The sequence below is a fragment of the Lagopus leucura genome, unplaced genomic scaffold, assembly GCF_019238085.1.
Source record: "Lagopus leucura isolate 7727_CA_CO unplaced genomic scaffold, USGS_WTPT01 Super-Scaffold_100002, whole genome shotgun sequence".
NCBI classification, from domain to species: Eukaryota; Metazoa; Chordata; class Aves; order Galliformes; family Phasianidae; genus Lagopus; species Lagopus leucura.
In genome coordinates this window covers 67187391-67213583 of record NW_024962263.1, presented here as the reverse complement: position 1 = coordinate 67213583, position 26193 = coordinate 67187391, and the positions used below count along the sequence as shown (strand labels likewise).

General features: G+C 37.3%; 1 protein-coding gene across 1 annotated transcript in view; it reads right to left on the bottom strand.

Annotated features, from left to right (window-relative positions):
• Positions 1 to 761: 761 nt before the first annotated feature.
• The window catches only part of SLC26A7 (solute carrier family 26 member 7), a 57763-nt gene continuing 32331 nt past the window's right edge, over positions 762 to 26193 (bottom strand). The window contains exons 9-18 of the mRNA XM_042869686.1: positions 25061 to 25138; positions 23958 to 24053; positions 17966 to 18072; positions 15378 to 15444; positions 10188 to 10325; positions 8916 to 8964; positions 5779 to 5879; positions 3518 to 3572; positions 3326 to 3429; positions 762 to 1144 (exon numbers count right to left, since the gene is read on the bottom strand). Of these exons, the coding sequence (XP_042725620.1) occupies positions 1109 to 1144; positions 3326 to 3429; positions 3518 to 3572; positions 5779 to 5879; positions 8916 to 8964; positions 10188 to 10325; positions 15378 to 15444; positions 17966 to 18072; positions 23958 to 24053; positions 25061 to 25138 (831 nt within the window). The 3' untranslated portion in view covers positions 762 to 1108. The remainder of the gene's footprint in view (positions 1145 to 3325; positions 3430 to 3517; positions 3573 to 5778; positions 5880 to 8915; positions 8965 to 10187; positions 10326 to 15377; positions 15445 to 17965; positions 18073 to 23957; positions 24054 to 25060; positions 25139 to 26193) is intronic.

Below are 26193 nucleotides of genomic sequence, written 5' to 3'. Positions count from 1 at the left end.
TAGTGACTCCATCACCTCCCTGGGCAGCCCATTCCAGCACCTGAACACTCTCAGAAAAGTAGTATTTCCTAACGTCCAGCTTAAATCTCCCCTGGTGCAACTTGAGGCCGTACATAATGTAGCTAATGGGAAGTTTGGGATACACTCCTACCTATATACAGACTACTATTTCCTGATGAACTTGAGGAAAGCCAGTGGACAGTCTATACAGAAGAGTGTTGAAGTTGTTACTAAATTCCATATTAGGTTGAAATTGATACTAAAATCCAGCTGTAGAAAACTTCTATTGAACACTGGGGAAAATGGAAACCATTTTGAATAGCAGTAAAATTTTTTTAATTTGATGCAGAGTTGCCAAGGATTTCAGCACTGACATTACAAATAATTTTAACAGCATCTGTATTACTGTTAACAAGATTATTCAGAACAAAATTGAAGATCTCTTGGTAGGTGTTATCTTTTCTAAAGACCATGTTTTAACAATTTTATTAACCAACGTATCTCTAAATGTTCAGAAAATGCATATAAAATATTGCAGGCATAAAAAATTTTACAATAACCAAAAAATTGAAGGATATGTTAGCTGTGTTGTGATGCTGTCACAGTAAATAGCTGTCTTGAACAATGAGAAAGGTAAATAACTTCACCAGAAACAAAGTATGCATTGTTATATGGCTTCCCCAAATATAATGTATCAATTATAACACTGTGCTTTTAAGAAATTCTGATGTCTCATTATTCCATGCACAAAACTACGGATGCATATTACAACTAATGTTATAATAGAAGATATCTAAAATAATATATCTCACTGTTAAACACACTCAGTACCCCACATCTGCTTTCTAATAATTTGTCTCTAAGTGTGTATAAGAGTATTATAAAAACCACTGTAGATCAACGATAGGAACAATCTCTGAGTGATGGCAGTGGAAAGATCTTTTGTTCTGAATGGCAGATCTGTCATTACTGAGTGCACTAAACATAAATGGCATATAGAATAGCATCTATGACATCTCCTTGAGAAAAAAAAAAGCTAACAAGAAACCATGGTGTAGTTCATTCTGCATATGAGCTGGTCAAACTATCCACACTGGATGGGTTGGCATCACACTTCACTCTGTTCAGTGAACTTGCTGCATTTCTAAATTGTGAGAAACAGAAAACAAATTATTACAATGTTTTCGTAGGAGATCAAGAAAATTTGCAGATGATACAGTGCTAGTTTGAAATTGTTTGAAATTGCCACCATTAAGAAGTCTTGCAAATCAAAAAGTTATTTATGATGAAGATGAGTGGCATAAAGCAATAGATATGTCTCTTATCAACTTAGAAATGAATATGGCACGACATTGACCTTGGATGTATATAAGCGTATCTTTGTCTTCCTGAATGCATCAGAGATGCAAAGGAACCACCAAGTCCTCTTGCCTCTAACTTTCTTCCACTGAAATTCTGGTGTGAGGGGATCAGAAACGGAAACCCAGACAAAACACTTTCCATAAATCTCCATTACCTGCTTTTTTGTATCCTATTCTGCCACTTCTTTTCTCAAAGTTCCTGCTGACCTCAGCATCTTGACCCCAGTTACAGCATGGTGCTGCTAGTGAGATCACCCTGCCACTTTACTTCTGCCCATCTTTTTTTATCTTCTGATGTGAAATGCAGTGAACACACTGAGAAACCAAACCACATATCTTAAACACTATAAAGAGGCATCAGCAGCATACTAATGTTTATACTAATTACACTCGGAATTTCAGAATATATGCAAGTCTTTCAGACTGCACCACTTCACCAGTTTGCTTATCAGGTGTAGTAGTAGCACGTTCTCAGGTCATGGCAAAATGGACTTGAGCTCCTTTTTATTTTCAGTACTTCTGGCTTTTCCATTCCCTGTTCCCATAAAATGGGAATACCAGCTATCTCACAGGAACATTAGAAAGCTTACATGGTGTCTATAAAGAATCCAGATCTTTTATAACATGACAGTCATCCTAATTCATCTAATCAGGCCCATACAAAATATACAATAGCCATCCCCATTATTTTTATCCTGCAGTTACCATTTCAGTTTTGGGGTTTTTTTAATTCTTAATTTTTGCAGAGCAACAAAAAGAAATGTTGAAAAGCACTGAAGAGAACATACTTTTCTTAGTCTATCCTCCAGACGGACAGAGCCAAATCACCTAATCTAGATAAATCAATGAAAAATGATTTTTTTTTTTTTTTTTTTTGTCCAAGGGCAACTCTAATTTTACTAGTAACACATGCCAGATCACAGTAAAGGGCAGGAAAAGTGAAAACAAATACCGCAGATCATAATTAGTTTAATATCTCTTGAACAGGGTTCTGAAAGGAGCTCTACTCTTGTTTGGAATTATAAACACAACCACAGGAAAGCACACTGCTTATAATGCATGCTTAGTTACACAGGGATTACAATCATAGAACCACCAAGGTTGGAAAAGACCTCTAAGATCATCCAGTCCACCTATTACCATATTTCCCACTGAACTAATGTTCAATGGAATGTTAATGTTCAATGGAAAAGACTCCATGATAAGGAAGGCCCGGGTTTATAGTCTTTTAGCAAGGATTGCAAGACTTATTGTTGAGCAAACAAATATATGAGGAAATGCACTTTCAAGCCTCAAGCCTCAATTTCTAAGACAACCTTTTTTCTTCCTTCTCCCTCTAGCTCTCCCTTCCACCACATAAAGTTCCTCTCTCCTCTTCCCACCAGTGAGCCAGCACTGCACTCTGCACTGCAGCGCAGACATAAGATTAATAGCTCCAAACAAGCCTGCCAAAGTGTTTTGTTCAGTCTAGCACAGTGCCCTTCTTCAGTTTATCTCACTTATCTCTTAGCACATGTGCACCTTATGGCCACGTTACTGTGCTAACAGAGGTGTTCTGCTTTAAGCAACACAGGTTGAGGAACAGAGTGTTGCTTTGCAATGCATGACAGAGTAGAAGATAATTTGCCTCACCAAGAGGCTGTGCTGGTTATGCTGAGATGTCATTATGCTTTCCAGTGGAACATGCACTCAGATTAATGAAAAACAACACACCTCTGGATCCAGCATAGAAGACTGAGGAGTTACTGCAAAAGGAGAGAAGGGGGCAAGAAGAGAGAGCAGGCAGGAAAAATGTGGTAAATGCAATCCACAGACTGAGGATTGGCTGCAGAGTATACAGATAAAATATTTCTGTACAACAGGTTCACCGAATATGTGACATTTTCCCAAATGAAAGCTTTATCAAAGCTCAGTGAGCACCCAAGGAGCCCCCAGACCTCCCCTACCCCTGCTGTAAGCCTCACCCTGGAAATCTGACTGGCATCGATTGCTGAAGAAATAGAGTCAAAGAAGATGGGGTTTTCAGATTCGAGATTTCCACCATACTGCATTGCTTTAATCAAGGAAGCTGTAGCAAAACAAACATATGAGCACTGATAAAGTAGCAAGAATATATAAATGTAACATTAAAAATTTTGCTGTAAGTTGATACTTGCCTTTGCAGCATGCGAGCAACACTTCAATGTGTCTGCTTTTACAATCCATGTAAATCTACAAATGTGAAAACGTGGAGAAAAAAAAAAAAAAAAAGATTTAAAACACCAACACCATACCCACCAAGAACATACTCAAATAGGCAGAGCACGGAGTGCTGCTGTTCAGGCTATACTGACAACAGCCACCAGAGAGAGCCCCTCCATAAAACAAATCACATAAGCACCGAATCACGTTCAGCAGGAAAGCATCATTTCTTCCCTCGTTTGCAAAGTGCTCTACAGCTTTGCTGGTAATAAAAATCAATCTGATCAATAATATACCATGATAATGTACCATTTAAAATAACATTATTATGAATTTGTTTCCAGTATGCCTTTTTCTGCAAGTTTACCCATCTCTTTCCCACAAGCTTACCTACCAGCCCACAAAGCCAAGTATTGGACCTGGGGAAGAGTTGTATACTCATAGAATCCTTAGAGTTGGAAAGGACCTTTAAAGGTCATCTAGTCCAACTTCCAGCATCTATCAAATAGGTACCATAGCTAGCATGCCACATTCTGCAACAAGTTGTTCTTTATTCTTTCTCTGAAAATGTGCAGTTTCACAGAGATTAGGTATAAGCTAGAAAGTGATAAAAAATGAAAATAACTCTAGAAGAAGAGTAGGGCCTTTTTTTTTTTTTTGGCAGATGAGGAAGCATCCAAAGCAAAACAAAAAACAAATAAACAAACAAACAAAAAAAACACCTTAACAAATCCATGTGAAGTGGAACAACTGGGAAAAGAGAAGTGATTCAATGAGAACATCATTAGTATAACCTACTTTAAAAAGGACCCAGAAGCCCGTTCCACACAAAAAATCCCTCTAACTCCAGAAGCAGTGATGATATTCAGGGAAGGACTGTAAAACATTCCTCTTATGGGTAACCCAGTTTTGTCATTAAGCCACCTCTATCTATGCCATAGCCCAGCATGGATTTGTGTCCCACAAATTTGTCTAATTCCTCTGATTTAATCTGTAGTTCTGAGGTCTCATAGATCTTTTGCAAATCAGTTGACAAACTATTTTTTTTTTCTACTAATTTTATTGAATGCACTTTTTTTGAGGGAAGAAGTAATAAAGAGTAACTCTTACCTTATTTATTCGTACCAGTTTTCCTTCCAACTATGTCCTCACATATTTTTAATTTAACACTTTTTTTTTCTTTTTTTTTTTTTTTAAATTAATCAATTCAGCAAACTGAGAAAACACTTAGGATAAGAAAAGGCTTGGGCTGAAACACAACTTGAGATTTTTGTGCTCATTGCTGCCTTCCAGTACCTAAAGGATCCTACAAGTGTAGATAACAGGACAAGGGGAAATGGTTTTAAGTTGAAGGAGGGAAGATTTAGGTTGGATGTCAGGGGGAAGTTCTTTACAGTGAGAGTGGTGAGGTGCTGGAACAGGCTGCCCAGAGAGGTTGTGGATGCCCCATCCCTGGAGGTGTTCAAGACTAGGTTGCATAGTGCCATGGGCAGCCTGGTCTAGTATTAAATGTGGAGGTTGGAAACCATGCCTGTAGCAGCGTGGGGCTTGATTATCCCTGAGGTCCCTTCCAACCCAGGCCATTCCATGATTCCATGATGATTAAAATCTAATATTCTATCTTAAACAGAAAAATTACATGAACACCCAATTAAATCTGTACCCACTGTAAATCTATTAAATGCCAAACCCGATGGAAATAGCAAGTAGCTTTTGAACATATTTTTTTCATTTGCTGTATAGTGCTGATCATTATGTTGTTGCTGTTCTTGGTCATATGGGAGCTTCCTGGACCTTCTGTCATGCCTGAGGAACCCAGCCTGCTAGGTATGTATGTCACAGAATAGAACATGGAGATCATTAAGACCTCTGGCTTAGCAGAAAGTAGGTAATAGAGATAAACTCACAGAAATAAAAACTGAAATTTTAAAGCTGACGGTGTGATGTGATATAAATCAGCTTTAAAATTACAAAACAAACAAACAAAAAAACAACACAAGAACGACCCACGAAAAAAATACCAGCAAAGTGAGTGTTTTCTGAAATGCGACTCCATTAAATAAAAATTATTGGTGTATAATTTTATACAAACACAGTTCAGTATCAAATCTCTGTTCATCTCTTTCACAAGTTACCCCCTTTATCCACTGTAAGTTGGATGACTAGTAGCTGACTTGAATAACTTGTGTGTATTTATGTATTTTAATGTACAGAAAGTATCTGGTATTACTAATACCTGAAGCAACATGGAGACTCCAGTATAATCAAAGAAATGCAGTCCACTGCAGTCCAATATCAAAATGCGTCGCTCACTCTGACATGGCTGCAGCGATTCACCTGCACATTTGATGGAAGAGAAAATTTTAATTACCAGGGATAAGTCAAAAAATGCCTATTAGAATTATGAAAGTTCAACAAAATGAGCCCAAAACATCATAGTAACTTCGTCTATTGTGTACTGGGATATGCATTAAGCAAATTGCACTGTTTAAAAGCACAAGCGAAGTACCATCAGAGCAATGGAATGAGGAATACATTATTAGCAAGATGTATTAGACAGAAACAGTCTCTCAAGGACAAAAAAAAAGAAGTTCGTCTTCACATTTAAATTTCTAAATGAGCCTGGCTTGTTTGGGAAAGTTCACGTGGGATTCACAGAGCAAATATCTCTAGCAGATTCTGATATTGCGTTCATTTCTGTAGTAACTAAACACTTTCTTCTGCTTTAACTAATATTCTCCTACAAGGAAGACAAGTCTGTAAAGTGAAGTGTTTTATTTTCCCTGTTTTTCGTTTGGTTATTTTTCACATACATACGCTATCACATATTGATGCTAGAGAAAAAAATGTAAGATTTGTGAAGGTCTTCTTATATTCATTCTTCAGCTCCTGGCCACCATGTGCTTAATCTAAGCACATACACATAATTTTTAATCTAAGCACATACTATAGTAAGTGTGTCCTGAACTAGCACATAGATGATTCCTGGCTTTCATAAAAGGAAGACAAGAAAATAACGTACATCTTATTTACACTGCTCTGTGGGTAAATAACAGCTTTAATATCAGTTATCGTAAAACATAAAACTCAAAAAAGGAGAGTTATTTTGAATGCAAAGATAGGTTAATAGACATGGTTTTGACAAAGCAGAGGAAAAAGCTTTAAAATCCTGAGGGCGTGCAGTATTTCCCTGTCAAGTAGATTTATAATGGTGCTAATTCCTTTCTGACAGGAGTCTGAGAGTCAGAGCCTTTCGGATTTGCACCTCCAGAGATTTGCCATCCAGTATACATGAATAAATGCACTGCAAACAAAATAAGGAATTTCAAAGGAAACCTGCAGCCTGGCAGTACTGTAGTGGAAACCCAGAAAGGATTTATGAGATCTGCTGGGCTACTCACTGTCATCTTTTCTACACACCTCCTTTGTTTCCAAAACAGAAGAACCTTTTATCTCTGTTACTTATTCCCTCAAAAAGCACATGCACAATTCTATCTGCAGGTTCCAAAAGTTTTACTTTAAAAAATGCCCTGGGGTTGAATTTCCCTTTTTGGTTGTTACAGTGCTTACATAAAACTCAGTGTTTGGCAGTTGAAGAATAGATTTTGAACATATGTAATAGCATGTAACTTTCTTCAGAATAGCAGAAAAAATAAATAGAAAAGGAAATAAATAGGAAAGGACAGAAGGATAACAATACAAATTGCTTTAGCCTAGAAATGTTGCATCCCAGCACAGAGGCTGAGATCACCTTACACATGAACTGTGCTTGGCTGATGTTAGACCAGCACAATACGAAAAACTTCTAGTATTATTATACTCAGAAATCTTGACAAACCTTGTGAAGGTCAAGCCACATTCACACATGTACAAATGCAAATACAGAGACAATGCTGATCTTGCATTACTCTCCTACCTAGCTGGCATCCTGCATTTCAGTGGAGGGGTTGCGGGTACAGACCTATTGCTTCTCTAAATGACTGGGCAAAGGCAGCAGAAGCTATTTAACATCGTGCTGATATAGGCCATGTCAAATCAGTATTCCCTAGAGGTAGAAGGGAAAGATTTGAAAAAAGCTGCCATGCTTTCCAAGATGACTGCTGTGTGAATAAGGATTATGTCTTCCTTTCCCTCCACTTCCTAGAAATTCAAGCCCCTTGTTTTATTATCCTTTGAAAGGGATTTTTCTTATTCTTTTTTTCTCTCCGGTCTTTGTTTTCAGTTCCCATGAAGAGTCACCCTACTCTGCTCAGTACAAGGTATAATAATTAAGTCCTCAGGGAAACCAAAAATGAGTTCTTGTGCTGTCTGTCATTTCTGTAACATAAGAAACCAACTTATTCAAATGAAGACAGAAATGCATACTGACAAGACCTTCCAAAAGACTTTTCACAAATACAGTGCTGTTCACTTATGTACTGTTTCACAGTACAGCACTGTATAGTCCTCAAGAGCCATCATCATTACGTTACTGCGTGTTGCAGAAAGCATTCTATCACACCCAAGTAAAGTAAACACTGCAATATCATAAAAATGTCATGAGCCTAGTTAATAAGTGTGAACTGTCAGAAAACAGCCCACAGATCAGATTCCCTACTGAGGTCTCAGTGCTTGTACGTGTTTTAAATAAACACAGCATTGGAAATCCCTCCACAATGAAGTCATCTGTATAAAGTATCTTCTGCAAAAGGTTGTTGCAGTGGTCCCAGGAGAATGTGTGTGCTCTGGTTTGATTTAAGCCCAATAAATTGTGGGATGAGTAGAATCATTCAGCATAATCCCTAATTGAAAGCAAACTGTGTTATATTGTACTGTACTGGTGGCCATAGCGTCACCGATTGTTCAGCTGACATTTATTGAGTTTTTCTCTTCAGTGCCTTCAAAGACCACAAAGACTTCGCATGGTTCTCATCCCATCCTATTTTTAGTTTTGCGTACTAATGTTCAAGTCTCACCGTGAACTAAAAATAACTCAGGAGCAGAGCTTAACAAAATGGTTTATTTGTTTCTTTGGCTGAAGACCAAGGAAGGTAGCAATGTTCTTAGTGATGCTCCCACTCCATACCTGAATCAGTATGCATATGGTGATTTGTGTGAAATAAGAGACCCCTACAGAAAATGTATTTTCACTGGTTCCTCACTTTTGAAATCTTAAAAAGTCAGTCAAGAACAGAATAAAACCAGGACCCATTAGGCCAAGGTTAATGGAGTTTAACAACTGTTAGAACTCACGCTTCACTGAATGTGTGATCTGAAAAAATATAAGTTTCCAGACAATTTGAATTTGCCTAGAAATAAATAGAAAAATCTGGAGCTATTTTGCAAACTTACATCCATCCTGGTTTTAATATAATGTATAGATAACAAACTCACCATGACAACCTCCATTGGAAAATGAGCAGAGTAATGTGTTCTGCTCACACTGAAATAAAAGCAATGAACAATTAGCATACCAAGGAAAACGAACCCGATGCAGAGTAACCAGAGAAAATCAGTGCAATACACAAGAATTCTGTTTCTCTATATCAAAGTTAACTCCTTCTCTCAAAATCATATTGCATGCAACAGTCTATTGGACACATTTGCTGAGTAAGACTTTCATTGTTCTTCTAAAGATCTATCAAGTAGATGTCTCCCCCCCCTTTTTTCCCCCACAAAACTCAGTCTCTATGATGTCTGGATTCACTCTAAAGCTTGTAACTAAAATTTTGCTTTTGATAGAAATTTTATAAGATTAGCTTCTGACTCACATTTTACTTGATGAAATCTCATTTAGATTTTTGTGAGAAAAATTCTGACACATGAAGTTATTAACGAGTTACCTTTATCCAGATAAATGTTTCCATACTGATTTCCACATGAATATATACGCCAATATACGTTTAAAAGAGAAATACAGCACAGAAACAAAATTCAAACCACAATTTTTTTCACTTCCATTGTGTTCTGTAGAAAGACAGTTATTCCACACAGGTACCAAACACTATGCACCGTATTTCAGGTAGCTGCATCGCCAAGTACCTTCTAGAATAGACAAAGGATAACATCTCCCTCCTTAGTAACACATAAAGGAACTTATAAATTAACTTATTAACTTGCTATCTTATTAAATTAAAATTTAACAGAACCAAGGGGAAAAACAGCAAAATTTCAGAGCTGAATTTCTAAACAGTGAAGAATAGGTATGGGCAGCACAGCTCTTCAGTAGGCAACAGCAGAGGTTGTGGACCATTATGGTCCTTTTCAACCCAGGCCATTCAATCTTTCTATGATTCTTCAGTTCTTAATTATTAACAAACCATTTAGGAAATGGCTGTGATTTCCTCAGTCCAGTTCATCAAACTGGATGAATTTGGCTACAGTTAGCTTTTTATCTTATTGTACTGAAATGCTTTCACTGTAATGATAGAAAGAATAATGTGTATTTTTTTCCCTTTTAGGAACATCGTGGAATTTGCAATAGTTGTGTGCAAATAAACTTGAAAAAATATGATCTTTTCTGGGATATTTTCCAAAAAACAAGTAATTTTTTTTGTGTGCTATTTGTTTTCCAGTACTAATAGTATAGAAATTGGAAATGCAGGGAAAGTAATCATGAACTTCAGTACTGTCACCATGATAACTGAATCATGTAGCACATCCTACCTTGTTTACATCTTCACATGCCTGGCTGCTCGTGCTATCCTTCTGGATTATCTTCATCAGGTCTGCATGAAACTTTCTGGCATTGAGAAAGACTAATGGGTTGCTGACTGAAACTATCTTTACCTGTTTTAATGATTCCTGTGGAGTGAAATAAACAAAATGCTGAAGTTTATATTTGTTTTGGAAATATACATAAATAAAAGTGATTTCTTTAAAAATCCTGACAATTCCTGTAAATCAACCCAGAATTAACTTTGTGTTGTGAGGATGTTAACAGATAGCTGCCTTGATCAGCTTTGATGCAACTGCACTTAAGGAGGAAATAAGAAATCTACAGGGAAATTATCCATAATTCAAGTTAACACAAAAGCAAAATCACATTCATTACAAAGCACAAGTTCAAGAGCTATCATCAGGCAAATGGGAGGAGCACTATTTCAGTTGGCATAATCTGCAGACACAGACAAGACAAGGGTTACAGACTGGGAATATCTTCTATAGTGCAAACATGTATTGGAAAAAGTAGACAAAAATTGGGAGTATACACTGTGTCGGGTCTGGGGAACACTCATAATGTTAACCTCAGATTCCTGAGGACTATCATAGTACAACAGGGATACTTCTCCATGGAAATGAAAAAAGCCAGCACTGGCTTTAGTAGTGGGGGGAAATCCCACCAAACCTGCAACCATGGTTCTCACATCTCCCTGAGCTAGAGCTGAGAATTGTTTAAGAGGTACAGCTTCTAGCTGAAGCTCCTGCCTGGGAAGAAATCTTCCTGGAGCCACTCTCACCTCACTGAGCTCTTGAGCATGTGCAAATTCTTGATGGTCCTACTTGCACCGACTGGATCCAGACTTAGTCTGAGGGACACGTTTTAACATCGCTAGCACACACAAAGAACCATCAACTACTCTGGATCCTGTCTTCACATTTTTTCCTAAAAAGTTTCATCCAAACATCACTGAAACTATAACTCAAAGCACAGCTGTTACACACCAGAACAAATAAGGAAGGAAAACAGACAAAAGTCAGAAACGCCCAGCTACCAAGGAAGAACACTTCCCACAAAATACACAGTTTTTCTCTTGTTCTTAAGGTGAACTTATAAAACACTGTCAAAAGCTAGTAATAATGTGTATATGTATGTGGGTTGCTCTGAAAGTAATGCCTCTTATTTATTTTCATGGAAACTACAAAATATACAAAGAGCACAATAATGCTATTTGATAGAGCAAACTCTCAGCTAAAAAACCTATTTTTTAACATAGTCACCACAATTATCTATGCATTTTCACTAGAAATGAACAAGAGCCTGCATGCTGCGCTTGTAAAAAACTGCACTAGCAGAAATGACTCACCATTTCACAGATGCCTATGACAGTGACATTCTTAGGAAAACATTGCCCACACAGTCATTGTGCTAACATTCATTGTTTGGTCTCCATAAGCACTGAGAAAGCATCAATGAATGTCTGTGGGTGCCACTTTTTCTGCACAGAGGAATTCAGTACATACCTTTGCTTCATCTGCACTTCCAAGTCAGATACCACAATGCCCCTCTGCTGCCATCTGTCACATGGTAACAAAATGTAATGGAATACTGGTGGGAAGGTTCAGCCTCTACTATCATTGCACCAACATTAGCTGCTGACATGGTGGGCCAACATAATAAAAGAGGAGGCATTACTTTCAGAGCAGCCCTCATATATATAAAAACATTGGGTATTATCATCCCTAACTTAATTGTGATGCAGCTTTTATATGTGGACTGAATTAACCTAATTCTAGTGATACATCCAGTTTCCACAGGTTATAAACTGTGCGTCTCTTTCCTTGGGAAATAATCATATATGGTAGCATAGATACCAAATACTGGCTCTCTGTCACTATTTCAGATGGACCTCACTCACTGTGCAGCAGCTCTCACTTGCTTTGGTGTCTACTTCTTGCATTTCAGACTTGAGGAAAGGTCTGTTGGCTGTTAAAGTCTTCTGCTTTTCCAAGTGTATTATCTTATCTAGTAAAAGATACTACATCTAGTTATAATGTTATTTGATTATATTCAAATAAATAACTATATTGAGTTTTTATGCGACTAGTGCTGCAAAATAGGAATAGGAAGGATCATGTATAGCCTGTAAAACTTACCAGTATTTTCAGGAGCATTTTCTACCCAACTGGCACACAACCAGAGATCTTTAAATATCCATAATAACTGTACTAATATAGCCCAGTTGGAAAAAACACAGTAGAATTAATTTGCCTTTTAGGTGTGTCTTTCATGGATGCAGGGGATCTCAAGATTATTTGTGGAATCTCAGAGCTTTTTGCAAACAGATGATGGAAAAATATGATCCTTGAATCCACAACTGAACATTAAAAGTAAAACGTTAAAAATCTCTATATTTATTTTCATTACTGAAATAGTTTTCACTACAAAAAAAAAAAAATCTAATTTATACAAGTGTCAGCTCCCAAAAATGAACTAATCATGACAAGTAATCAGCAGTAAGAAAACAAAGAGATAAAAATCCCAGACATTTTGAAAGAGAATATAAGCTTCAAAAGTTTCAATTCTTCCTAACAAAAGTCAGAGACATTTAAAGTTACTTAACTAGGCCACACTCCTACAGAAGTAAGTGGAGTTGACACAGAGACCACTTCTGTAGTCGTTCAAAGAAGCATGGGATTGCACTGAAGAAACAATTTTCCCAACAGACCTTCAAGCAAAATAGGACTGGAAATCTTTACCACAAACCACACTACCTCCTCATTGCAAGCTATTATTCAGACTTCTGGGAACAAGGCAATCTCTTGGACACCACCGCAGCAGCCATCATACAGACTTAAACATTTCAAATATCCAAAACTGTGGCAATGAAGCCCAGTCTACATATTGTGATTTGTGCAGTTTACCTATGAATCTGATTATGGTGAACATCACAACACCTAAATGTCTCAGTCAGTCAAGTGGCAAAGCCTAACTGGCAATTAAAATGGCCAAAATTATATGAAAACCAGGCTCTAAAACAGGGACAAAACAGAGAGCAATACATGGTTGAATGCAGAAATACTCTGAAATCCTACAGATTCCCTTAAAAACTATCCTACACAGAGCTTGGTGTGGAGACAAGTGAGAACTTTGGTGCCATACCAGAGCTGACCAAGTAGAAGATAAAAATAAAAGAAAAATAAAAAGATAAATGTGCAAAGATCAAAGTCTCTGGTGATCAAAAAGGTGAAAGATGTGAAAGATTCAAACTGTAGAATCATAGAATCAAACACCTCTGCAAGGGAAAGGCTATCTGCTGAAACACATTCAAGCAGGGGGAACACTTAGGTATAACCTTTTGCCTAAAATGGGCAACCCAAATTTGATTCAGTTATTCTTGACTCGAGTTGAGTTTTAGCTCTTGTCTTAAGAAGAACAGTTCTAAGAAAAATGCATTTCTTTTTTATCATGTTCTTGCCCAGAAAAGAAGAAAATGGTCATTATGGGTGGCTTATTCCCTCTGTCACTTAGGATGCTTACAATTGCCCCTCACGCTCTGCACAACTCTCTCTATGTTTGGGTAAGAATTCATGTTAGTGAATGCCTGTGATGCAATTTGTTTCACACAAACTTCTAAACACCCTCTTGATTTTTTTCCACATTAAAGTGTCATTTCTCCTATGGATGAAATAATCCCTATAAATCCACAGACTTTAATGGCAGGGTAGATCATTAAGCTTGCATATTTTTGTGTTTAAAAAGCTCTGTTACTTATGTCTAAGCTATTATTTACCAGAGGAACATGGATAACTCTAACACACATACATTAAAAATTACCCTAAATGACTGCTGCAACCCAGTGGCTCCATAAATTAAATTAAAAGCATTTTTTATAAATCTTAAAAATATTTTTCTTTATTTGTATAATAAGCTCTTGAGCAATTTGCTTTCTTAACAAAATGTTATTTTCCTCAGTGCCTGCAGACACTAGTTCGTTATTACTTGGTGGCTGGCATTAATCTTAATGATTAAAAAGCTGGGGAGTAGTTAGCTTAAAAAAAAAAAAAAAAAAAAAGATGCACAGAGATTCATACAAATACTGTATGAATTGATACAAAAGCAAATAAAAAATAAAAGCAGGCAAATTTTGGTAGCCCATCTCTGACAAAGTTATTCTAACAGTTTCCTCAAGAACGACAAGTGATATAATTGACAACTGGACCAGCTTCAATAGCAGTGTTTTAAATTTATGTTTTAGAGTACTCTCCATTCTTACGTGCCTCTCACATTCCAGCATTGTTCAGCATGCCAGAATGGTAAAACCACCCAACCCAAGCTTGGATGTTGCGCCCAAGATAGCTCTGATAGAAAACATTTGCCAGAAAAAGAATATTTAGAAGAGAGCTTCTTAATAATAACAGGTAATAACTGTGAACATATTACATTTGACCCTTCACAGTTATTAGGAAAGGAAAGCAGACACAACAGAAACTTCCATGATGGAGAGCTCAGGACGTCCCAGTGACGGGACTCTATGCTGGAAGGACACATGGTTCCACTTTTCTGTTGGCTACTGATCTAAAGCTTCATTCTGAAGGAGGGAGGTCACCTCTCTGGGTTGTTACCCATCTCTTCTTACCACAGGCTTGACCACAAGCAGCTTTGATGGTAATTGTAATGAAAACGACCAAAAGAATTTAAAACCTCTCGTTGGTAGGTTTAAGTTTGTACAAAGCAAATTTAAACAACACAGTCTTTGGGAGAAATGCTTACATCCACTTATCACATGAGGATACACTTGCCTGAGAAGTGAGGTGCATGAAGCAGCCCGTGACACTTCATGATGCTGCCTCGCACACATGGCCTCCTCTGGGAGTCAGGTCACTGGGGCTGGAGGCAGTGTCAGGGGCAGAAAAGAGATAGTGGATGGTGGGCGTACCAAAGGACTTTCAGGAAATGGGGAAATCTGACAAGAACATAGAAAGAGCTGTCCAATTCCCTGAGACTCAAGGCTACTTTTCTATCCACTATGTCATCCTGGCTTTAGATTTGAAATGCCTTTTGTAAGAAAGGACACACTGATTATAATCTGGTAACCAACTACAGAAGACAAACAAGCCTTAATTAGGACGACACAGAGAAAAAAAAAAGAAAAAAAAAAGAAAAAAAAAAGAGGGGGGTTGGATTTAACTTACACAATTATCTTCAGTTTTGTATTTATATTCCACTTCTTTCATATTTTTCAAATTCAGTGTCTTTTCTCTGTAATCAGCACATACAGAAAATATGTGAGTCAAATCATTAGTAAACATGAACAGAAAGAGCAAGATACAAGACACCCCAAAACCGTAACACAGAAGTCTAAATGTATGGCAATTATGGTAATTATTTGATGATCAGAGGGCTGGAGCACTTCCCCTACGGGACAGGTTGAGAGAGCTGGGGCTCTTCAGCCTGGAGAAGAGAAGGCTCTGGGGGGACCTCATTGCAGCCTTTCAGTACCTGAAGGGACCTACAGGATAGCTGCCCGTTTTATAAGGGCAGGTAGCAACAGGATGAGGGGAAATGGCTTTAAACTGGAAGAGGGCAGATTTAGACTGGATATTAGGAAGATATTCTTTACTTGAATACTCCCTGGGAGTATTCAAGGCCAGGCTGAATGGGGCTTTGAGCAACCTGGTCTAGAGGGAGGTGTCCCTGCCTGTGGCAGGGTGGTTGGAACAAGATCATTTCTAAGATACCTTCCAACTCAAACTATTCTACGATTCCATGACAATACTATCCATACATATTTTTCTACATATGTATTTTTCTGCTTATAAAGCTTATTTATCATAATGACAGTGTAGTCAAAAGAGTAAATGGCAAATTTCAGAGTTACAGTACATCACTTTGAAAATCTAATAGAATTTTATTTTGTTCAACTGCAAATAATAAGATCTTTATTTTAATTTTCGCTACCATTTTATACCTGGCCAGAGCTAGTCTCAAATCAAGGTAGCTAATACATGAACTACCACTTCAAAAGCTCAGAGATTTAATTAACATTTTCTACCTTTAACCTTTAAGGATGATTTATTTGTAGTTAAAACTGGTGCTTGTCTGTATGACAAAGCAGAACGCTGCACTCTAGCTGTCAAAGTGGAGGACTCAGTTGGAAAAAACAGTGTCCCTATGCTCTCTATATGGTCAGTGGAAAGTTGCTTTGAACAGGCAGTTCAGTATAGGAATTTCTGCATCCATACCTCTCTGTAGGAATGCATTAAAGTGCAGAACAAGAAGTCTATAAAGCTAGCTGTCATCTGAGATCTGTGCCTAAAGCTAGGCAATGAGAGTAATCCCAGAACTAGACAAGGCAATGCACAGGGAGTATTTACAAGTACTGGGGTTGGCTAAATGAGGCTTGCAAAACTCAGCTGTTCTTTCTTGTCTGCATAAATCTTACTGTAGCTGCTGCTGTTTTTAATGCATCCTGATATATAACATACCACGTCCAGTGCTCTGGTGTCTGAACAGAGATTTCATAATAAATCATCAAGTTATTTTTCATGCTTTAGCGTCTAACTCTTTTGCAGCAGTCATTAGTCAGAACATGTTTGGCCATGACTGGCTGACTTACTGCATATTCTCATGATAATCTCACCTGTGCAGTGCACTTTTTAAGGTTGTTAGCTCTTTTGGTGCCCTTAGATTGCATGGACAATCCTGTACAATCTGATGGAAGACCACACAAATCAATGGAAAGAGTATTACTTAGTTAACTAGTGCAGGTTCAGACAAAGGTTTTAGTCGGACAAAAGAGGATCCTACTTTTTGTGTCAAATATCTCTCCCTTTTCTGTTGCAGATCAACAGACATCCAAATGTGCGAATAACATGAAAACTTTCCTTTACAACAAGAATTTACCAATAGTTTTCTAAGCAGCAGGGGATTACCAGTAAGGTTCTGATTGTTTCAAGCAGAAATCATTTGCAATAATTTGCAATTCTGAGCTATTTTCACGCTGATTCTGCAAATTATCCTGTAAGAACAGAGCTCTGCATAACTTTAACAAGCATTTAATCGAGCTGTCTATATTGTATTTAATTCCTGTGCAATTAAATGTTCTTGCAAACAGCTGCCTGCAGGCAGCAAGTCATTCATAGGACTGGTGAGTTATGGATTAATTCTGTAGTATGCAATGATCATAAACCCAAAACAATGTTTTTCCTTTACTCTTAATCAAAATTAGCAACTGTAATATATGAAAAAAGAATATCTGAATTTGTTTTAGCTCTAGATACTTCATCCCAACTTCTCTAATTCATAGATAGGATCCATAAAGCAAATTTCAGGCATTAGAGCATGTCATGCAATTATCTTTCATTAATGTGTTTTAGCAAGGCAAATATCAGCTTGCAACTCTTGTGCAATGCAGTATCTAGCAGTTGATAAAGGAGTTTTGTTACTAAGTCTTGTCAGAAATATTCTTCACGAGTAACAGTATGAAATGAAAGAAAAATGTATTGTTGGCTATCCTGATGACTTTGTGCTACTTTCATCTAGTGAGTGAAACAGATACGTACTACTAGGTGGTAGTACATATCTGCCTGGGCAGGAATTGGACCAGATGGCTTCCAGATGTCCCTTCCAACCTCAGCCATCCCAGCATTCTGTACAACTGAAAACTGAGATTTCACTGTTAAATTTAGTGTAGTGTAGGTATATCCCAACAGCGAAGCAGTGTTCCAGAAAGAATACATAATTATGTGCTACTAGAACATTTCAATAAATTACATCTCACCTGGGAAAGCGGAAAATCACAATTGCTATTGTGCAGAGAACACCATACAACAATCCCACGTTAGCAGCAAAGCAGATTGTGAACATGTAGGTAGTAACCCATATGCTCTTCAAGGAGGGAAACAGAAAGAGATGATTAGATGATCATTTTGTAATGATGTACATCTTATGAGTTAGAAATAAAAAAAAGCCAGTAGTTTCTGAGAGGTGAGCATTTAGATGTTTGAACTGGCAAGTATCTGAGTTATCATCAAAATAACATCTCTCCACTGTAGAACACGTGTAACAGGACATCCTGCTCTTCCCGATGCTCACAGAAGATCATTCTGGACTTCCTTAAAATAGTACAAGTAATTGTGCTAGCAGCTTAATTTGGAATGAACTAGGTTGGTTGGTTAAAACTGTAATTGATTATTCACCTTGCAAGTTATCGCTACTTTCTTTGCAGCACACAGCTAAAATCCTTCTTCCCTTCTACACAATGAAGTACTCTAAAGGTCACACACAGAGAACTCTTCTCCCACTAATTACCTAAGTGGGAATTATAATTTGCAAGGAAGTTAATCAGAAGTGGCATTTATCAGAGTACAGCTGACTAAACCAACTCTATAACAATTAAAAATTATTGAGGAATGAATCAGTTGACATTAAAATGGTGAGTTTTCAGATTGCTTCCCCATCTTTCAATGTTTGAATTTATTTTAAGTTTTTTTTTAAAAGTGCAAAGAATATCGGGAAGAAAAGTTGCTGCAGAAAGAATTTTTAAATATGAAGAAGAAAAAATGTTTACATTTCAAAAAATTGTCTTAATTTATTTTTTAAGCAGAAGAGACAGAAGAGATTACTCATATTTCCATCCCATAATGGTGTATGTGACATAGAGATATCCAGATTTTTACATTAAAAGGAGAAAAGTATAACTGACTTGATTTCTTATATAGACCTGATGTCAAGGATATCCAGCACATATTTCTTTGCCTGAGGGATCCTTCAGCAAAGACTGCCACCTTATCTTCAAATAAAAAGTGTTAAAGAAGAATGGAAAGTATTTTCACTTCTATGAATATACTGTTCTTCACAGGTGTCCATTTCAACCATTACAGCACTTTCTGATAACATTTGCACAGGAACAGATTGCAATGCACATAGGATTAAGCACTTTTAAACCCCTTCCCAATCAACTCAAACTAGCTACCACAAAAGTAATGTAACTCATGTCTCCAGTGCTGGAGGGATAAAAAAGTCTCGCTAGTATGTAAAATTATTATAATAGAAGAGATGGCTTGCTTGCTACTCGGCAAAAAATTGGTTATACAGCAAAGCCTTCTGAGCTTTCTCAAGAAGGAGGGCCCCACCATACTGAATACCTGAACAAACCTAAAAGGCTATCTCCCTCATGAGGATGAAATGTTAAAATGTTCTAAAATACATAAAATTATACTGGTGGGCTCCAAAATTCCATGAGAGACCTTCCCTGATCCTCCTACTCCAATCTATTTTGACAAAACTGTTTGACAGGTTGGTGGCTTTGTGTTGGAAAACCCTCTCTGGAAAGATGCTGGAGGGCACTTATCAGAAGTAAGCCCGATCTTGTCACTACCTTAATTGTAGTTAGTATCATTCATTATGCCTCTTACAAATTAAAATATATGCATACATATGCAATTAATGCATCCATCAGTACCTCTCACATCACGGTATCGCAAAAGGAGTGTGTAATTTTTACAATAAATTGTTGCTATTCTTTCCGCTTTTACAAGTCAAGAGTACAACTTCGATCTATCTCAGCTCTGGTCATTTCCAGGCCAAGTCACTCATACAGTGAGAGCGCTGTTAGAAAATGTTGGTGGACTTTTTTCTTGATGGAACATGGTCTAAGTTTTCTGCAGATTAAAGTGCAGAAAAATCTTTATAGATGGCATAGAAGACAACAGTGATAATTTAAAAGGTTGAAACATAAAGAGCTTTCATGGAGAAAAATAACACTATCAGACGCTGACATATCCAGTATTATCCTGGAGAATAAGGCAACTCCTGGCCTGATCAGCTGTACTCTTTGCTGGATAAAAATTCTGGCTGGCTGGATGGGCCCAGAGAACGGTGGTGAATGAAGTTAAAACCAGTTGGTGACTGGTCATGAGCAGTGCTTCCCAGGAGATGGTATTGGGGCCTGTCCTGTTCAATATCTCTATTGATGGCCTGGATGAGGGCATTGAGTGCACCCACAGTAAGCTTGCAGATGTCACCAAGCTGGGAGAAAGTGTCAATCTGTCTGGGGATAGGAAGGCCCTTCAGAGGGACCTGGATGGGCTGCATTGCTGGGCTGAGGCCAATTGTATGATCTTTAACAAGTGCTGAGTCCTGCATTTCAGTTACAAAAAAGCCCATGCATTGCTGCAGGCTTTGGGTAGACTGGCTGGAAAGCTGCATGGAGAAAAAGGATTTGAGAGTGCTAGTAGCTGGCTGAACATGAGCCAGCAGTGTATCCAAGTGGCCAAGAAGGCCAATGGCATCCTGGCTTGTATCAGAGTTGCCAGCAGAAGCAGAGAGGTAATTGTTTATCTGTACTCAGCACTGGTGAGACTGCACCTTCAGTGTTGTGTTTGGTTTTGGGTCCCTCGGTATAAGAAAAACATCGAAGCCCTGGAGTGTGTCCAGAAAAAGGTAAGGAAGTTGGTGAGGGCACAAGCCTTATAGGGAGTGGCCAAAAGAGCTGTGGTTGTTTAATCTGGAGAAGAGAAGGCTCAGGTGAGACCTCATCATTCTCTACAGTTACCCAAAAGGTCGTTGTGGTGATTTTGAGGCCAGCCTCTTTTCCCGGGTAACAACAACAGGATGGGAGGTAATGTCCCCAAGTTGCACCAGGGGAGGTTTGGGTTGGGTACTGAGAAAAATTTATTCTCCAGAACTGGGGTGAGGTATTGGAACAGGTTGCCCAGGAAGGTGGTAGTCACCATCCCTAGAGGTTTTTAAGAAAAGGTCACTAATGAAGTGACATGGTCTAGAGGAGTCACAGGCATGGGTTCTAGTTGGATTAGATGATCTTAATAGTCTTTCCAACTTTAATGATTCTATGATTCTAATTTCTAATATTTTTTCTCTTTAAATGTAGTAATGCTTCTCTGTTGAATATTCTAAATCTCTTTTATATATTTGTTTAACTGAAATACGTTTCCCTGCATTTGGTCATTTCTAAGTCCAACAGTTGGACTTAGCAAAATAATATTCTTCTTTGGCACTCCTTTATCAGTCTTTGTCTAGTTTAAATAGCTGCTGTTCATCTGGGACTTTCAGCCTTAAGAACATAACATAACAAGAACATTACTGACCTTTTCCCTTACAAAGGGGGAACTTATTTAGCAAGAAGAAATTAGGCTAGCAGGAAGGATATGGAAATCAATTCTTGAATTGATAACATAAAAAAAGAGATACACTTAAGAAGTCCAGATCAACTTTTTGGTAGTTCCCCAAAAAAGAGGAAAAATTCAAGAGAAGTCATTTCCAGATCAGTGTACAAAACAGATAATTCAGGGAACAACACCTTGCAAGCATCCAAAATACGAAGACATCAGAGAGAGAAGAAATGCTGTATTGCATACAGCTATGAATATGTGCAGTTCTTTTACAATAAATATAAGTAGAAAAGAGGAAGCTTAGATCTGAAATGACTGAAGTCATCTAAGAAGGTGCTGGGACTGACAAAAAGTCTTCACTGAAAAAAGAGACCTTTATGTGAAAGTTGTGAGTGGCAGAAAAGGACTCTGGAGCAAGAACCGTGGGATTCTAGCTGGAAAGAAGTTGAATGTGATTTGAGAGATGGGATATAAAAACAGGATATTCCCGAGGCTGATAAATTGAAAGAAAATTGAAACAAATATATGTAGTAATATCAAGTTGATAACATACTGTATCAACGTGATCCTTCAAACTTGGCTGCTTCTAAGCATTAGATCTGCAAGAAAATGCAATCCATGGCTGAATTGAGAGATTTCAAGCTACCTTTCATATGTCAAAGGATTATGTTGTATAAATCACTAATCAAACAGTATTACTCATGCTGTTCATGTTCATTAAGAAGTTTAAGTGTGAAGGAGCAAGGTAAGAAAAACTGTAATGGTCCGTTTCCATGCATTATTTGCCAGACACATGAGCATAACAAACCTGTCTTCTATATCCCTTAAAGAATTATTTCCAGAACAGCTGCTAATTATTTCCAAATGTTCTGTCAGTGGTTTTTTTTCTTCAAAATGCTCTGGATAACCTGGGTAATGGAACTGATTTGTTTCCAAAAGGCTGTCAGTTCTGGGGTGAATCTTTCAGTCCAAAATCAACACCACCGAAGTTATTCAAATCACTGTACTTAGTGGGGCTTCTCAGCCTAGGCAGCAATATGAGATCAATGTTTGTAGTTTTATTTTAGATTAATGCTGTTTAAAGCAAGCTGATTTATCCTGTCAGGCTAAGGACTGATGGCAAAACTACTTGAAGATAAATCATTTTCCAAGTATATTCAGTCAAAAAGATAAGCCCAGGAAGCTCTCTCTCCCTATAACCTATCCTAAAAATCATAACAGATGCCAGAGATGTTATAACTATTCACTCATCCTTTTTTGTCAAAATCACAAGAGCAAAAATCAATCAGCTTATTCTACCTATAAAAATGCATCAAGTCTAGCAGAATAGTCTGCTGAAAAACTTCACTTATGAAATCAGTGTACAGTTGGAGGAGCTAAGCTCCCTCATACAAATTTTCTGAGGCCCACTATCCCCAAAATAATTTTTGATCCACACCATCCTATGTTTTTATAACTGGGTTAGAATGAAGACCAAGTACAGCACAAGTAGAGAAAAATATATTCAGAATTTTGCTTTTTGAGGAATGTAAGATTTTGTGAAAGACAGAGCTCTTCTTCTGATTGACACAAAACATGTAACTCTAGTCTTCTATCTTGGAAAGGGAGAAACATCAGGTAGTCAAACCTGAACAAAGCAGGGTTCACACAACTCTGCTTTCAACACTGAAATTCAGTACTCAACAAAAATATAAAATAAAAAAAAATAGATGTTCTAATCAGCTGGAGTGACCATTACTGCAGGAGAATGCTAAATCACCGTAGAGTCCAACAAAATCCAATATTATCTCCAGAAACCTTTACCTCTCACCACAGAACTGGGGAATAGGGCCAAAATACCTTTCTGAGTATTTGTTAATTGAAATTGCAAAAATAGGAGTTACAAAATCACTACAGGATGTCAGTTTGTTTATACAAGCTATAAAGCAGTTAGAGGCCTGGGTTCTGCTTACTGACCAATGCATTCAAAACTCCCATGGGAGAGAAAATTAGGTGTCTTCCGAAACATGACTCATTTTCAATATTTGCTGGAAATTCTGTGTAAATGCATGTCAGACTGCTCAGATCTTGTATTAAATTGTATTTTCTCACTGTTTCTTTCTGTCTATCTGCTCTTTATGTTCTGTTTCATCTCTCATACTGCATAATCTTTCATATGATAAAAGAATACATTTTTGTATCTGTTTGCAAAATCTTGGAGAGTTGAAGCAAATAACATCATCTTAGGACATACATCTTTCTGCATCTCCCGTGTTTCCAGTTCTGCTTGTCCTGTACAGTCATTCCATATACACAGAGAACAAAGATAGTGAGATCTTTTTGATGCAGTAATAAAAGCATGCTAACTGGCCAGAGTAGGAATACAAAATTAGATACACATCTGCCCAGATCTGTAAACATCTTCAGCATTGAACTATGATCTTTATCGTTTGTCAAAATTTCTTTTTGCTTTTTCTGATGCAGACAATTGATATTTCTGATGCTCCTATTGTGAGACAAAAATTAAGCTGATAATACACAGAAATAATAATAACAATGACTTGCAATTGTCTCCTCTAGGGCCACACAACTATTATAGTTTATCTAGCAAGTGTTTTTAATGGCTTTCAGGAAAACCTCCTACGATTAGATCTCACTTACCCAGTCTATTTTATCCACATTCCAATATTTTTTTAAGTCACGGAACTGCATTAGCATCCCCTTCAAGCCCACAATGATAATGCTTGCTAGCACACACTGGAAAAAGAAAGAAGAAAAAGTTCATTATGGAATTAGTAGAGGAGATGAATCTTCTTGCTCAAGCCCAGCAATCAATATTAAAAGCAAGTTATTGAAAATCTGGTGATAGTGTTTCAAAAATGCTATAAAGAACAAATATTCTTCTGTTGCAACAATAATAGTATCAAAATCAATTTTTCATTCTTGAAGGCATTTTAGAAGGCTCCTGACTATGAGAAAATGACAGAAACTTTAAGACATCCCAATATTCTGTGTGTGTTGCCAGATCAATGACATCTGAGGGACTCCAAAGCAAGTAAGCACTCAAATTGTCTACAGTGAAAATATTCAATTCCCCTTTCTAATCGCCTAGGGAAAGACTTTAAAGGAAAAAAAACCAACAACATCGATTAGCTTTGTGGCAGGCACAATAATTTATTGTTCTCCAAATCAGAAACGATGGGGAGAAGGATGAAGTCTTCGGGAACTCAAGAAGGGTGGAGAAAAAGAGACTTGCAATAGGGAGGTGGGAAGGGGTGAAAAAACACCTGACCATACTGCTTTACAGTCTTAATGTAAAGGGTGCATCCCATGACAGAGATAAAAGAACTTTAATTAAACTGAGATCTCTATTATCAATCATGTGTGTTACATTTATTTAAAAAGCAAAATCATACATCATATGCATTACTGGAGTAAAATTGTGGACCTTCATTAATTTCTATTCAGCTCTGCCAATCTGTCCATAACAGTCTGGATGTAGATTTCCCACAAACTACATGCCAAAAGTAAGTAGAAGAAAAATGTTTTATTTTATAGCTATGTGATAGGCTTATATGGAGCTACATATGTGTAGACTCTACATGTATTATGCAGTCAACTCTGTATTTTATGATTCTGGGACACGTTCTACCCTTGCTATTCTTTGTCCCATTGAAGTTAAAGAGAGTTGTTTCATATATAGTTCCATCTTTCCCTCAAAGAAACTCAGTCTTTATAAAATACTGGAAGTGATAGTACCATACCATGGGCAGCCAGTACAGCATTGTTCCAATCGTGTAGATCACCACAAGAACTAATGCACAAGAGATAAGGCAAGCCACCTAAAACAAAAAACATGAAAATCCAATCACTCAAGCACACACAAAAGTAAAAAAGCATTATTGCCATATATGGTAGACAGAGGCAAGAATGAGATGTTGAAGATACCAGGTATTTACAGGTTGTTTAACTGTGCAGTTTCAGTTTTTATCTGAGGTGATTACCTTTAGCCAACTATAGTGAAAACACAATAAGGAATACCAGTATCTGTGTTTGACCCTGATGTCAGCAGGCACAAACCTTAGCTCCACTCAGAGTTATTAAATGGTATGTGTGTTGTGTAACATCTCATTTTAGACCTATTGCAGCACACACAGTCATCCTGTAACATGATTACAAAATTATACTCTGTGTTGCATCAAATCACAGATTTGGTATTGCATTGAGCAAAAATTATATATGAAGAACTGTGTTATGATTTTTGCACCAGAAAAGTTTTCTAACCTCTTTCACTGGGATGAGTACTTGAAGATACTGTGTCCAGTCAGAAACCACCAATGATCAGCATGTTATAGAAGCTATGTATTTTACTTTAGAAAATGCAGCAGCAAATTATATAATATTATGTTGATATTATATATATATATGATGATAATTGATGAAAGCAACATGAATCTAAACAAACGTGGTCTACAGATTGTATGTTACTTCACAGTACTCTTTGTATTAATCTGTTAGAGAACTACATTGAAATTGTAGTCTCCCACTCTACTCTGACTTTTCACAAAGTACAGCATTTCTGTCTTGGTAACAAACAAATAGTAAATAAATAGTATCATTATGGTTGAAAAAGATCACTAAGATCATCCAGCCCAATCATGAACCCATCCACACCATGCCCGCAAACATGACCCTCAGCATCACACCTCCATGTTTCTTGATCACCACCTCACCAAATTAACCATCAACACCTCAACAAATCCCTGCTAGGGACACTTGAATAAGTGCTAAGATACAGTCCAGATTCATAGAAGGTTTTGATGGTAAGTACACAGATGCTCAGTTTATTTTTATATTGATAAAAATTTTCCACACTAAAATAATTGTTTCATTTTAA